Genomic DNA, 14,786 nt, shown 5'->3' on the forward strand with positions numbered 1-14,786 from the left:
AATTATTTTTATATATCTAGTTATAAATGTAGATTTATAAATATATAGATAATTTTTAAACAAAAAATTATATAACCACAAATGCTTTGAAATTTCCTTTTTGCTATCAAAAGGAAAATACGCATTATATTACATTTATTATTATTTACAATCAAATAATATTTGGGTTAGCATCTATTAAAATATTAAACATATGCATATGTAAGGATAATAAGAATGGGCCCTCATGTTATTTTCTAAAGATAAATGCAGTTGTGGAATCCATTATCATCATTTTGATGTATGCTATTTTATAGTTTTCATATATATGCATAAACTTGAAATGTATATATTTTATAAAATTATGCCATTTTTGCATATTTATATTTTTATATTAAGTAATCCATCTGCATGAGTTTACAATAGTTTTGAACAATTACACTTTCATTATAAATGCTCACATTTAAAGTAGGCATATTTCCAAAGGCTTTTCCGTGTGTGTGTGTGTGTGTGTGTGTGTGTGTTTGTGTGTGTGTATGCATATATATATATACATATATATACGCATATATTTGTATATATAGGATATATATGTATATATCCTAACTTTTAATATATATATATATATATATGTATATATAGGGTTTATATAGGATATATATGTGTATATCCTAACTTTACATATATATGTACTTTTATATATATATATATGTATATGTATACTTTTCATATATATATACTTTTCATATATATGTATATACTTTTCATATATATATATATGTGTGTGTGTGTGTGTACATGTCTGTGTGTATATACATCCTAACTTCCTCCTTAAGAATGTTTATACAACTTTATTTTTATCATCATGGTTAAATAAATGAATCTCTATCCACATATTCTCATCATAATTGGATATCACACTGAAGACAAGCAAAACAAAATAGTTACGAATGAAACCTGAACTAAATTTATAAGGAACTCCATCTCCCTGTTGCCTTAATTTGCTTTTGTTTATTTTGACAAAGTTAGTAGTATGAATACAGATTGATAAAACTGTACTTCCAGAAACTTAAAAAATGATGAAGTATAAACATATATAGAGATGAAAATTTCATTTTTAGTGAAACTAAGAAATGACCCCAAACTTTATGCTAGCTCTGGAAACTGTCTGCATGTTGTAATACAACATTAGACACAATTAAGACAATTTTCACCACTGAAATAGAGCACTATCACATATGTAAATTGGAAAGCTTTAAAAGATTCCATGAATACTTTTCTGTGGCAGAAGAAGGACCTGAAGGGATGGACATAACTTTGGAAAAGACAAATAACAACACTTGAAGCCATCAACCACTTGACAGAGATTAGACAAGATAGAGGTAACATATAGTCCCAGCTGCCTTGGCTTGAATTCGAAGTCTGTTAGTTTTAGCCACAAGAACTTGGGAAAGTAACATAACCTTTATGTGTTTAAATTCTCTTATCTGTAAAAAAAAAATAAAAGTAAACATAATACCTAGCTCATACAGTTATTTCAAAGACTAAGTTTATAAATGGAAATTACTTAGCATAGTGTGTGGACAAATAAAAAAGTGATCAATAAATATTATTGTTACTGCTATTCATATTTGCTCACAATATTTTCTAATGTAGTGGACAAGGTAATTGGGGGTAATTATATAAAACTTGGGTACAGAACAAATGTAATGATCAAGTAAAATAGAGACAGAAATTTCAGAACTTCAGAAGAAACCAGGGATATCATTGCAGGATTGGAGATAAGTGATTACTTGTTATGTGTTTGTGAAATTTATATCTTTCATGAAGTAACTCAATTGCTTTTTATCCTGAATTTGATAGGCTTAGATCTATAGGTTTAGTTAAGTTTGTTTTCACATGACTAGTGCTTTTACAAGCACAGATATACAAAATAACTATCTTCAATATATCAGATTTTAAAAAGGAACAGAAAATAATATAAAACCTTATGTTTTAGGTATATTTTTATATTTTTGAAAGTAAACAGAAATGAACTCATAAACAAGGTAAATACCTTCACTATAACCAGAGTTGAAAAGTAGAACAAAAACCAAACAATATGGTAAACGGCTTATTTGTTAAAAGCATTTTGGGCACATGCTTTTACCCCTGTTCCTTCCTTAAACCCCCCCTACAATTAAAAGTGATTTTTTAAAATGACAAAAAGACATACAAACACAAAAAGAACAGGAAAGGAATAATAATCAAAATTGAATAGCTCATTTAAAAATCTAAATCCTTGAGGCACCTGGGTGGCTCAGTTGAGTAAGCATCCTACTTCAGCTTAGGTCATAATCTCAACGTTCTGGGTTCCCATGTCCAACTTTGTGCTGAGAGCGTGGAGCCTGCTTCGGATTCTCTGTCTCCTTCTCTCTCTGCCCCTCCTCCACTAGCATGCATGCTCTTTCAAAAATAAACACACGTTAAAAAAAAATCTTAGGGGCGCCCAGGTGGCTCAGTCGGTTGAGCATCCGACTTCGGTTCAGGTCATGATCTCACAGTTCGTGAGTTTGAGCCCTGCGTCAGCACAGAGCTGACAGCTCAGAACCTGGAGCCTGCTTCAGATTCTGTGTCTTTCTCTTTGCCCCATCTCCACTCATGCTCTGTCTCACTCTGTCTTAAAAATAAATAAAACATTAAAAATAAATAAAACATTAAAAATAAATAAATAAATATTAATCCTAAACAGGTAAATTTTAGGATTATAAATTACCGGATAGGCTATAGAAAACTTGAAATATACAGCAGTACTTAAAAAAAAAGGTTTATTTATTTATTTTTGAGAGAGTGAGAGAACATGAGCAGGGGAGGGGCAGAGAGGGAGAGAGAGAAGAGAGAATGCCAAGTAAGCTCCATGCTGTCAGTGCAGAACCCGATGTGGGGCTTGATCTCGTGGACCATGAGATCATAACCTGAGCCAAAATAAAGAGTCAGACGCTTAACTGACTGAGCCATCTAGGTACCCCCAATAATGAATATAGGCGTCTTGGCCCCCAAATCACCTATAAAAGTAGAGAAACAGACTGACTTTAGCCTTAGCCAAATGAAGTGCTTATAAGATAGTGCAGTGTATATCTAGGATGTATAGAGTGACTTCTCTGGAGGGTATAAAAATCCCAACAATTTTTGTCTAGTCAAGTTGCCATTAGAATATAAAAGCATTCATACTTTTTCAAGAATTTTAAGACTATAATATCTATGTAACTTTGAGGAAATATGGCTTAAATCAGTACAGCAATACAAGAATGAAACAATTTAACAGATTTATGTAGAAAACCACAGGACGGTATCAGTAGTTCCAGAAATATCATTTGGCCAAATTCAACACCCATTCATGATAAACTAGGGAGTAGAAAACTTCCTTGATCTGTTTATGCCCCCTCACATGAGCAAACAATAGGAAGACAGCTATCTGCAAGCTAGGAAGAGTGTTTGTTGTTTAAGCAACCTCGTCTGGTATATTTGTTAAGAACCTGAACTGACTAAAACAGCCTATAAGATTAGGAATAATGCGAGACTGTCTGCCCTCACTATTTCCAGCCACTTTTTTCCCTAGAGTTACTAGAGAGTGCAACAGGAGAAAGAATGATAAAGGACATACGTTTTTGAAAGAAAAAAAAAATTCTCTTTTTTTAAGTGACTTAACTCCATACATAGAAAATACTAAAGAATCTCCACCAAAGCTATCAGGACTAATAAGAGAGTCTGGGAGCGCCTGCGTGGCTCAGTTAGTTGATCGCCCGACTCTTGATTTTGGCTCAGGTCATGATCTCATGGTTCTTGAGTTCAGGCCCCACATTGGGCTCTGCACTGACAGTGCGGAGCCTGCTTGGGACTCTTTCTCCCTCTCTCTGCCCCTCCCCCACTCATGTGCCTGTGTGTGCATGCGCTGTCTCTCATAATAAATAAGTAAACTTTTTTAAAAAAGAGAGTCTAGCAAAGTCACAGGAAAGAAAGAAATTGATGTTGTTGTTTATTTTCTTCAAATTGATCTGTAAATTCAGTGTAATCCCAATCAAAATTTCAGAAAACATTTTTGTGGAAATTGGTTCTCAAATGCATAAGGAGAGATTACAAGTAACCTAGAATAATCACACAGTTTTAAACAGAACAAGATGAAAGACTTAACATTACTTTTTCTTAAAGGGCCAGAGTGTAAATGTGTTAGGTTTGTGGGGAAGATGGTTTGTTGCAAGTTATAACACTGAGCGTTTTAGCAAGAAAACAGCGTCTATAGAGGATATATAAACAAACGGGTATGCCTAGGTTACAATAAAACATATATATTTTTTTGTAAAACAGGTGGCTGTATCTCGGGCCATAGTTTGCTGACCCCTGGTATAGAGGTGCATATTGTGTTAGTGATATAAATGTAGGTATATAGATCAGTAGATCAGAATAGATCAGAAATAGACCCACATGCTATTGGCTGATTGATTTTCCACAAGGGTGCTAAGGACTCTGAAAAACTAAAGAATACTCCCTTCAACAAGCAGTGCTAAAAGACTGGATATTCACATGAAATAAAATGAATTTTGGCCCCTATTCAGAAAAATTGAATTAAAGCATAGACTTAATTAAAAGTCAAAGCTAAACATAAAATTTCTGGTAGGGAATTTAGGTGAAACTAAATTAATGAGCAGTAAGCCTGTGAAAGATGGTCACTATCATTCAACATCAGGGAATTGCAAATTAAAACATAAGTGAGATTTCAGTATAGACCAACAGGAATGAATACAATGAAGAAGATTGGTAATATCAAATACAGGCAAAAATGTGGAGTAATTGGCACTCTTTTTTAGTTCTTGATAAAATACAGAATAATCAAACTGCTTTAGAAAACAATCTGGCACTTTGGCATTATATTACACATCCACACTTACCATATGACTTAGGTATTCCACTTTTAAGATTTTCTGAGAAAAAGTAAAGAACATACTTGCACAAAGACCTCCATATGGATATTCATAGCAGCTTTATATATAATAGCTAAAATGTCTAAATAATCCAAGTGATCATCAACAGGTAAATGTATTAACAAATTGGGATATATTTCTAAAATGGCATACTATTTTAATAAACACTAATGCGTTAATAATCACAACATAATGGATAAATGCTGAGTGAAAGAAGCCAGATGTAAAAAAGTATGTGACATATGATTCCAGTTTTATGAAATTCTAGAATAGATTATTCTACCCTATGGTGAGAGAAAGCAGATCATTGATTGCCTTGAGCCATATGGGGCTCTGATGGAAACATTGTTTATTTTATTTATAGAAATGGATACATGGGTGGTGTATACATTAATATCAATTGATAAAGCTAACATAATTAGTTAAATGTACAAAAATAATGAATAATTAAAGGCAGTGTTTTGGGGAAAGATGATGGGAGTTTATTTAGCTTGAAGGATTGAGGAGGGTCTAAGACAAAGGTTTAGAGTGAAGGGAAACATGGGTTGTCCATCATGAGGATCTTAATTATAAAGAATATACGATAAAAGCTTTCGTTTTATTCCTAAAATTTGTGTTTGGAATGTCACCTGCTTTTTATTCAATGGCCTCCATTGTCTTATTTTCCTATTACCAATATCTATATCTTTATGTATATGTAGTCTCTTTCTTTCTTTCTTTCTTTTTCTCTCTTTCTTTTCCCTTTCTTTCTTTCTTTCTTTCTTTCTTTCTTTCTTTCTTTCTCTCTCCATGTGTATATAGATACATATATAATGTGCACGATAATAACAATATATTTTTTAATAAAATTTTTTATTTATTTTCATGTTTTATTTAATTCATGTCCTCTGTTTTGCAGAAAGATTCAGATGCATTATTGAACAGATTTCTGAAAATACAAATCATTATGGATAAAGCCTTGGTATGCATTATTGATATATAATAGCTTTGTTTTGTGTTTATATTTAATGGGAATGTGAAAAAGAAAATTCTCCTTGTCTTAAATACAGATATATTTTACTCTTTGAAATATGTATCTCAGTGTAGCAGGACATAAATGTCAGTTGCCTTTGGATTAACATGGGGGACTAATATTTACAGTGTTAACTTACAAATATAGAATTCTAGCAATAATGTATAATTTGTATGTATGGAAGTGTTCTACTACACTATAACCTATTCAATTATAACTAGCTGCATATACTTCTGGATCCACTCCAAATTGTGATGAAACTCTTCTATAAATTAATTTTCATTTTAAAATAAGCTAGTTTATTATAAATGGGAGATCCCTGTTATTAAAAATTATCTTTTATAAGATTATTTTATGCTTTACAATTTCTTGGATTCTCTGGCAGACATTCTATATTCTAAAAATGGGAAGAATTATCCATTGGAATATTCATTTAGTTAGGGAAATTTTTATTTATATAATCAGCAAAGCCATTATGGGTGGCAACTAAGAAATCTTATTTTTTCATTATCACTGATATTTTTATATAAGGTTTATCAAGTGCCATAATGTTGAAAATTAGATCTTGTTGATAAAGGCAATATTTCGATCTTTAAATAATTTTTATAAAAATAATAAGAAAGAATAGGCAGACAAAATAATAAAGAGAAAAGCACATATAATTTTATTACCAGGAGATAAATTTTATGCACATTTTCTGTTTTTAATATACATACATGTATATTAATGTTCTTATACCTTTGTCTTATATATGCTATTTTGTAAATTATTTTGTTTTTCCACATATTAAATATATTAATTTAATTTTAACATTTATATAGTATCTGATTAATATATTTAATACAATTTAATGTATTTTACTGGCTAATGCCCTTTGGGGGCATTTAGATTTAGATTTTTGTTATTGTTACATAGGGAATAATACTATTTGTCCTAAAACCAGTATCATAAGCATTGGAATCATGTTTTGTCATAGCTGTCCCGATGAGGTTGCTAATATTAAATATAGACAGCCTACTTTTCTCTCCCCACTTAGCTGGATACCTTCTTACCATTCCAATAACAACAGAAGGAATTTTCAATGTAAATGTCATCATGTAAAAACAACAATAAAGAACTCCAGAGTTCTTTATAATATCCTATGAATAGTATTCCCTCTTTTTTTATATTCAGTTTATCTGTCTTAAATTTTGAAGTATGACTTTGTAAACTGATTTTTTTAGATAATCCCTGCCTTTTCACTATACGTTTAGTTGATTTAAGTTTTTATCAAAAGTGCTAATACTGTGGGTGTAGGTTAAGTACTACTATCCTATTAGTATTGTTTGTCTTATTAGTTATTTGCTCCTCTGTTCCTCCTTTGCTACCCTTGGGTTAATGGGGTATTTTTTAGCTTTTATCTTTATCTCCTATATTATATTTTGCTGCTGTACCTTTTTATCTGTCACATCTTACCCCATTGGTTTCTTGAGTGGTTCCAATTAACATTCTTGTCACAATCTAGAATTAATGTTATACCAATTCACATATAATGTAAGAGGTTTATAAAAATAAAGTTACGTGGATATTATCCCCTTAACGGATATAACATTTGTGGATATCTACTTGTGTTCAGTATGTTGCTTTTTTGTTTTGTTGATGATTTCTTTATGCAAAAGCTTTTTATTTTGATATAGTTTCAATGGTTTATTTTTGCTTTTGTCTCTCTTGCCTCAAGAGACCTATCTAGAAAAATGTTGCTACAGCCAATGACGGAGAAATTGCTGCCTGTGTTGTCTTCCAGGATTTTTATGGTTTCAAGGCTTACGTTTACGTCTTTAATCTGTTTTGAGTTTATTTTTGTGTATAGTGTTTAGAAAGTGGTCCAGTTTTATCCTTTTACACATAGCTGTCTGTTTTTTGCAGCATCATTTATTGAAGAGATTGTCTTTTCCCCATTGTGCATTCTTGCTTCTGTTGTCATTGATTAATTAACCATATAATTGTGGGTTTATTTCTGGGCTCTCCATTCTGTTCCATTGATCTATGTGCCTATTTTTGTGCCAGGAACATGCTGTTGTGATTACTACGGCTTTATAACATATATATCTTGAAATATGAAACTGTGTTACCTCCAGCTTTGTTCTTCTTTTTCAACATTGCTTTGGCTATTTGGGATCTTTTGTGGTTTCATTGTAAAGCCTTAAAAAATAATGAGGCCATGCTCTTTGTGACATAATGGATGGACCTAGAGGCTATTATGCTAAATGAAGTAAGTCAGACTGGGAAAAAAATACCATATGATTTTATTCATATGTGGAATCTATAAAAATAAATAAAAAGAAGAATTCAACACATGAACAATGAGAGCAAGCTGATGATTGCCAGAATAGAGGGAGTGGGGGATAGGTAAAATAGGTAAAGGAGAATGGGAGATAGTCTTCTAGATACGGAATGAGTGTTATGAGAATAAAAGGCACAGCATAGCGTTAGGAATAAAGTCAATGATGTTGTAATAGCTTTGTATGGTGACAGATTATAGCTACACTTATGATGAGCTTAGGGTAATGTTTACCCTTGTGGAATTAATATGTTGTACACCTGAAACTAATGTAACAGTCTGTGTCAACTACACTTAAAAAATTAATGAAAATAATTGTAAAAATAACCCTATGTGATGTTATTGTAATATATTTTACTTTGCCATGTGTTCTAAACTACACAATAGTTTATTCTTTTAAATATTCAATTGTTTAAGGAAATTAAGGAAATGAAAAAAGAATTTCATTTTCCCCCCATGTTTACCATTTTCAAAACTCTTTGTTCCTTCTTATAGGTCTCCGTTGCTGACATTTCTGTTTAGCCTGTTGATGAATTTGCTTCAGATTTTGTTCATCTGCAATTATTTTTATTTTACTTCAACTCTTTAAATATTTTATTTTGAAATATTTTTAAATTTTCCAAAAAGTTGCAAGAATAAGAGTAATACAAAAAATACCTATACTCTATTTACTCAGATTTATTGTATCCCATTGATTCTATCCCATTATCACTTGTGCTGTATTTAAAAGTACGTTGTAAATTGCATCATGAAACTTTTTTTCAGTGTTCATTTACCTAGAATAAGATCATTATCTTATATAACCACAATCGAGTTATTCATGTAGGTAAAAATAACATCATTAAAATACTTTTTATTCAGTCTACTAAGTATGTGCATATACATATAATTAAAGCATTTCAGAGGTAATATGTGATTTTTGTTTCTTTGAATGAGGACAATTTCTTGAGTATTTTTATTATTATGGTGCATTGTTTATATGGGGTATATAGTCATGTTTTCTTACTGTGTTGAAGAAAATGGTGGTGGCAGCATACTATATCAGATAAAAATGACTTAGCATTTTAGTTAAGAGATTTGAGTCCTGGTTCCTATTGTTAGTAGTCATACAATCTTGGAACTTTAACTTTCAGCCCTTAATTTCTGTATGTGTAAGGAAGAAGATAATCACAAACTTCTCATTTTATTATTATTAATGCATAAGCTCCCTAGGTTTAAGCCTAAAACTTACTAAGCACTTAATTCTGCTTTTTTTCCTTTCACTGAGCACTGCATTATTTTGACACTTATATCCATTTAAAACGTGCTGGTTTAGTAATTTTTAATAGTGAACAAAATTTGTCTTTCAGTTTGATTATATGGGCTCTGAAGTGCCAGGTACAGTTGAGAAAGTTGTCCATATCTTTGGTCTTATCAATGCTGTAAGTATGTTTCATTTAAATACTAAACATTCCTATTAATGCAATAACATTTTTTGTATAAATAGTATTTACAATTTTATAAAATATATTCTTAACAACTAGTTTTATGCACTGATGAATCTCATCTCCAAAAATGAGTGAAGTGAATATATTAGCATTATGTATAGAGCTGTAATGTAATGCTTATGACTACTTAACACCTGTATGTGGTGTAACTTTTATTTTTAGATGTTTTCCCAGCTTAAAGTCACTGTTAAGCTAACTTCTTTGGAGCTCTGGTCAGATCAAAATAAGATTTCAACTAATGGAGATGCTGATGAAGTACTACAAAGATTTGTGTCATGGAAAGAAAAAAGTTTATTTCAAAGGTCTCGTGATATGGCATACTTATTAATGTAAGTGCATTATTTGCATTGATATAGAATTTATAAAATTACCTCATATGTTAGTGATCGGAATTATATGCAAAATGTGTTATGGGTTATGACAAGACACCTCAAAAATCATATGCATACTGTGTTAGCCAAATGCAAAATATAAAATCTAATAACAATGTAGGACACTAAATCATAGCAGGCCATTATTCTCAGAGCGGACTGTTTACCCATGGAAGTGTATTAAATTTGAAAATTCAGAAAGCCGGGGCGCCTGGGTGGCTCAGTCAGTTGAGCATCTGACTTCAGCTCAGGTCAGGATCTCACGGTCCGTGAGTTTGAGCCCCGCCTCGGGCTCTGGGCTGATGGCTCAGAGCCTGGAGCCTGCTTCCGATTCTGTGTCTCCCTCTCTCTCTGCCCCTCCCCCGCTCATGCTCTGTCTCTCTCTGTCTCAAAAATAAATAAATGTTAAAAAAAAATTAAAAAAAAAAAAAAAGAAAATTCAGAAAGCCTTGGGATAAACATGGGCCTCAAGGGTTTTAAAGATTTTCTCAGAGTTAAATAATTGAAACTATCACTTTAATATTAAATAAAATATAAATTAGTTAACAGAATGCAATAGTTGCATATAAAACTGGTTAAAATAAAAACATTAAAATAGTAATATGGTTACCTTCTAGTATTTGTATAATAACCTAAGGTATAGATATATAACTATTTGTACTATAGCTTTCAAAAGCCTTCATATAGATGTTTGCTTTACTAATTTGATGAATTTACATGGAAAAATAAGAACATAATTCAGAAGGTCTTAAGCAATATGGAATACATTTATAAATCTATTGGTGTCTCCTACTGCATTAAGGTCAGGTCTGGGGACTCGGGAACAACATTAATGGGACTGAAATGTGTGAGGATGCTTTCTGTATCCTCTCTCTCAATATGAGTCTACCTCATATTGTCTTTTCTCTCCCTGTCCTCCAATCCATCCTTTTTTATACACTTTACAGAATCAATTAATGCAAATCATGGCAGTAAACTATCCTGACTTGTACATCTTAGAATTATATCCATCCAGTGGTGGCAAGAGTGATGATTAATTTTTCAGAAGGGTAGGCACTGCTGTGTTTTGGGCTGTGTATCATATGACATTAAAGTAGACTTTAGAACTTAACTTTTAGAAACTGTGGGAAATCAAATACAAAATGATTGAAAACATTAGATTCAATATGTAATACTCAAGTTTCAAAAAACAGCTTTACTGAGGAATCCAATTCTTAAAATGTCATTAAGTTATTAATAAAGTATGTTTATTTACAAGAAAAAATTTTGTTATTTAGTTATAGAGACCATCCTAATTATGTAGGAGCAACATATCATGGAATGGCATGCAATCCAAAGTTTGCTGCAGGAATTGCTCTGGTATGCATTTTATCTCCATCTCTTTAGTAATTATATCACCTTTTGAAGTTAATATCTATTTCAGGGAACATGCATACATATAGTGTATCTACCATGCTGTTTTGACACATTTTTATGAAGTACCTTTTATTTGGATTTTGAAAGTCAAATATTATAATTTAAAAATTTTTGTGTGTGGTAAAATACACAGAATGTGAAATTTACCATCTTAGCTATTTTAAGCATATAGTTCAGTAGTGCTTATGATGTTCCATCATTGTGAGACAGATCTCAAGAACTCCTCATCTTGCATAACTATAGCTTTGTGCCTTTTCACCAACATGGCCCCATTTTCCAAGCCCTCTAGCCCCTGCCATCTACCATTCTATTTACCTGCTTCTGTGAGTATGACATTTTTGGATTCCCTATATAATGGTGAACATACAATTTTTGTCTTCACGTGTCTGGCTTACTTCTCTTATTATAGTACAGTCTAGGTTCATACATGCCGTTGCATATAGCAGGATTTCATTCTTCTTATGGCTGAATAACATTCCATTATGTGTGTCTGTATAGGTGACATTTTATTTTTTCCATTAACATGTCAATGAACACCTAAGTTGTTTTTAATACCTTGGCTATCATAAATAATGCTGTAGTAAATGTAGGAGTGCAGATATCTCTTTGAAATGCTGATTCCAGTTATTTTGGGTATATGTGTGTATATATATATATATATATATTTGGAATATATATATATAAAATATATATATGGAATATATGGAATATATATATGGAATATATGGAATATATATATAAAATATATATATGGAATATATGGAATATATATATATAAATATATATATTTGTGTATATATATATATATATATATATATATATATATACACACACACACACACACAGAGGTAGGTTTGCTGGGTCATCTTTAATATTTTGAGGAATGATCATACTAATTTTGAGAATGGTTGCACCATTTGATAATCCCACCAGCAGTTCACATTATATCCATCACAACCTCACCAACACCTGTTACTTTCTGCAGTTGCTTTATTTTACAGTAGCCATCCTATTGGGTATGTGGTGATATCTTACTGTGGTTTTGATCTACGTTTCTATGATTATTAGTAATATTGAGGATCTTTTCATATACCTTGTGATCTTGTGAAATCTTCCCTGCAGAAATGTCTATTTGAGCCCTTAGCCCATTTTTTAATGGCTTTGAGGTTTTTCTTGTTTGTTTGTTTTTGGATTGTATGAGTTCTTTATATTTTGGATGTTAGTCTCTCATCAGCTATACGATTTGCAAAATTTTCCCCCCATTTTGTAGGTTGCCTTTATACTTTGTTGATCATGTCCTTTGAAGCACAAAAGTTTTATGTTTGGTGTAGTCCCATTTGTCCACTTTTACTTTTGTTGCCTGTGCTTTTGGTATCATATCTAAGAAATAATTGTCAAACCTAATGTCATGAAGTTTTTTCCTGTTTTCTTTTAAAAATTTTATAATTTTGAGTCTTACATTTAGATTTTTAAGCCATTTTAATTAATTTTTATATATGGTGAAATATGTGGGTCCAACTTTATTCTTTTGTTATGTGGATATCCAATGTTCCCATCACCATTTATTGAAAAAGCTGTATTTTCTCCCTTGAGTATACTTGTTGAACAGACTGTCCTTTCCCATTGTGTCATATTGGCAACTTTTTATAGATCATTTAATCATATGCAAGGGTTTATTTCTAGGCTGTTTAATCTATTCCAGTGATATATATATGTCTACATATGGATCATGTCATTTGCGAACAGAGATAATTTTGCTTCTTTCTTTCCAAACTATAAGACTTTTATTTATTTTATTGCTTAATTGCTCTGGCTAGGTCTTTCTATACTATGTTAAATAGAAGTGGCGAGTGAAGTATTCCATCTAGTTCTTGATCTTAGAGGTAAAATTGTCAGGATTTCACCAGCATGTGTGACATTAGCTGTGGGCTTTTCTACATGTCCTTGATTATGTCGAGGTAGTTTTCTTATATTCCTAGTTTGTTGAGTGTTTTTAATTATAAAAAGATGTTGAATCTTGTGAAATCCATTTTCAGCATAGAGATTATCATAAGGTATTTTTTCTTCATTCTTCAAAAATGGGGTTTTACATTGATAGCTATTCAAATGTTAAATGTTCCTCACATTCCAGATATAAATACCACTCACTCATGGTGTAGAATCTTTTTAATATGCTATTCCATTCAGTTTGCTAGTATTTGGTTGAGGATTTTTATATCAATATTCATTAGGGATATTGCTCTATAGTTTTCTTGTTGAGTTTTTGTGTCAGGGTAATCATAGAATGATTTCACAGAATGAGTTTAGGAGTGTTCCTTCTCCTTTAATTCTTTGGAAGAATTTGAGGAGGATTGGTATTAATTCTTTGTTTAATGTTTAATGTAGAATTTACCAGTAAAACCATCAAGTCCTGGGATTTTCTTTGTTGGGAGGTGTTTTTACTATTTTTACCATTATTTCAATCTCCTTAGTCGTTATTATTTTATTTCTTCATGAGTGAGTCTTGAAAGATTGTATGTTTCTAGGAGTTTAGCCTTTTTTTCTTGCTTATCCAATTTATTGGATTACTATTTTTAATAGTATTCTCTTACATTTTTTTAAATTCTGTGACGTCACTTACAATGTCTTTTATTTCTTTTTGTTAAGTTTGATTATTTATTTTGAGAGAGAGAGTGTGCACGCACATGTGCTGGCATGTGTGCATGAGTTGGGGAGGGGCAGGGAGAGAGGGAGAGAGAAGATCCCAAGCAGGCTCTGCTCTGTCAGCCCAGAGCCCAAGGTGGGGCTGAATCCCACAAGCTGTGAGATCATGACCTGAGTGAAAATGAGGAGTTGGACACTCAACCCACTGAGCCACCCAGGTGCCCCCTCTTTTATTTCTTATTTTAAGCATTTGAGTACTATCTCTTAGTTAATCTAGCTAAGAATATGCCAATTTTGTTGATCTTTTAAAAGAACCAACTATTTGTTTTATTGAATTTTTTCTATTGTTTTTCTGTTCTTTCTCTGCTTTAATCTGTATTATTCATTTCCATCTTTTTGCTAGGGTTCATTTTTTCTAATTTCTTGAGTGGTGAAATTATGCTGTTGTTATGACATCTGTTTTTCTTTTTCTTTTTTTTTTTCTTTTTCTTTTTTTAAAGTTTATTTTTATTTTTGAGACAGAGAGAGACAAAGCATGAATGGGGGAGGGGCAGAGAGAGAGGGAGACACAGAATCCAAAGTAGGCTCCAGGCTCTGAGC

At 31.7% G+C, this 14,786-nt stretch overlaps 1 protein-coding gene across 1 annotated transcript in view; it reads left to right on the forward strand.

Moving 5' to 3' along the window:
• Positions 1–14,786, forward strand: part of LOC109262144 (A disintegrin and metallopeptidase domain 3-like) — a 112,905-nt gene that overhangs the window by 34,053 nt on the left and 64,066 nt on the right. Inside the window, 4 exon segments of the mRNA XM_019440566.2 lie at positions 5,836–5,898; positions 9,619–9,690; positions 9,919–10,085; positions 11,405–11,486. Coding sequence (XP_019296111.2) covers positions 5,836–5,898; positions 9,619–9,690; positions 9,919–10,085; positions 11,405–11,486 — 384 coding nt within the window.

Source organism: Panthera pardus, unplaced genomic scaffold (assembly GCF_024362965.1).
Source record: "Panthera pardus isolate Hobbes unplaced genomic scaffold, ASM2436296v1 HiC_scaffold_13, whole genome shotgun sequence".
NCBI lineage: Eukaryota > Metazoa > Chordata > Mammalia > Carnivora > Felidae > Panthera > Panthera pardus.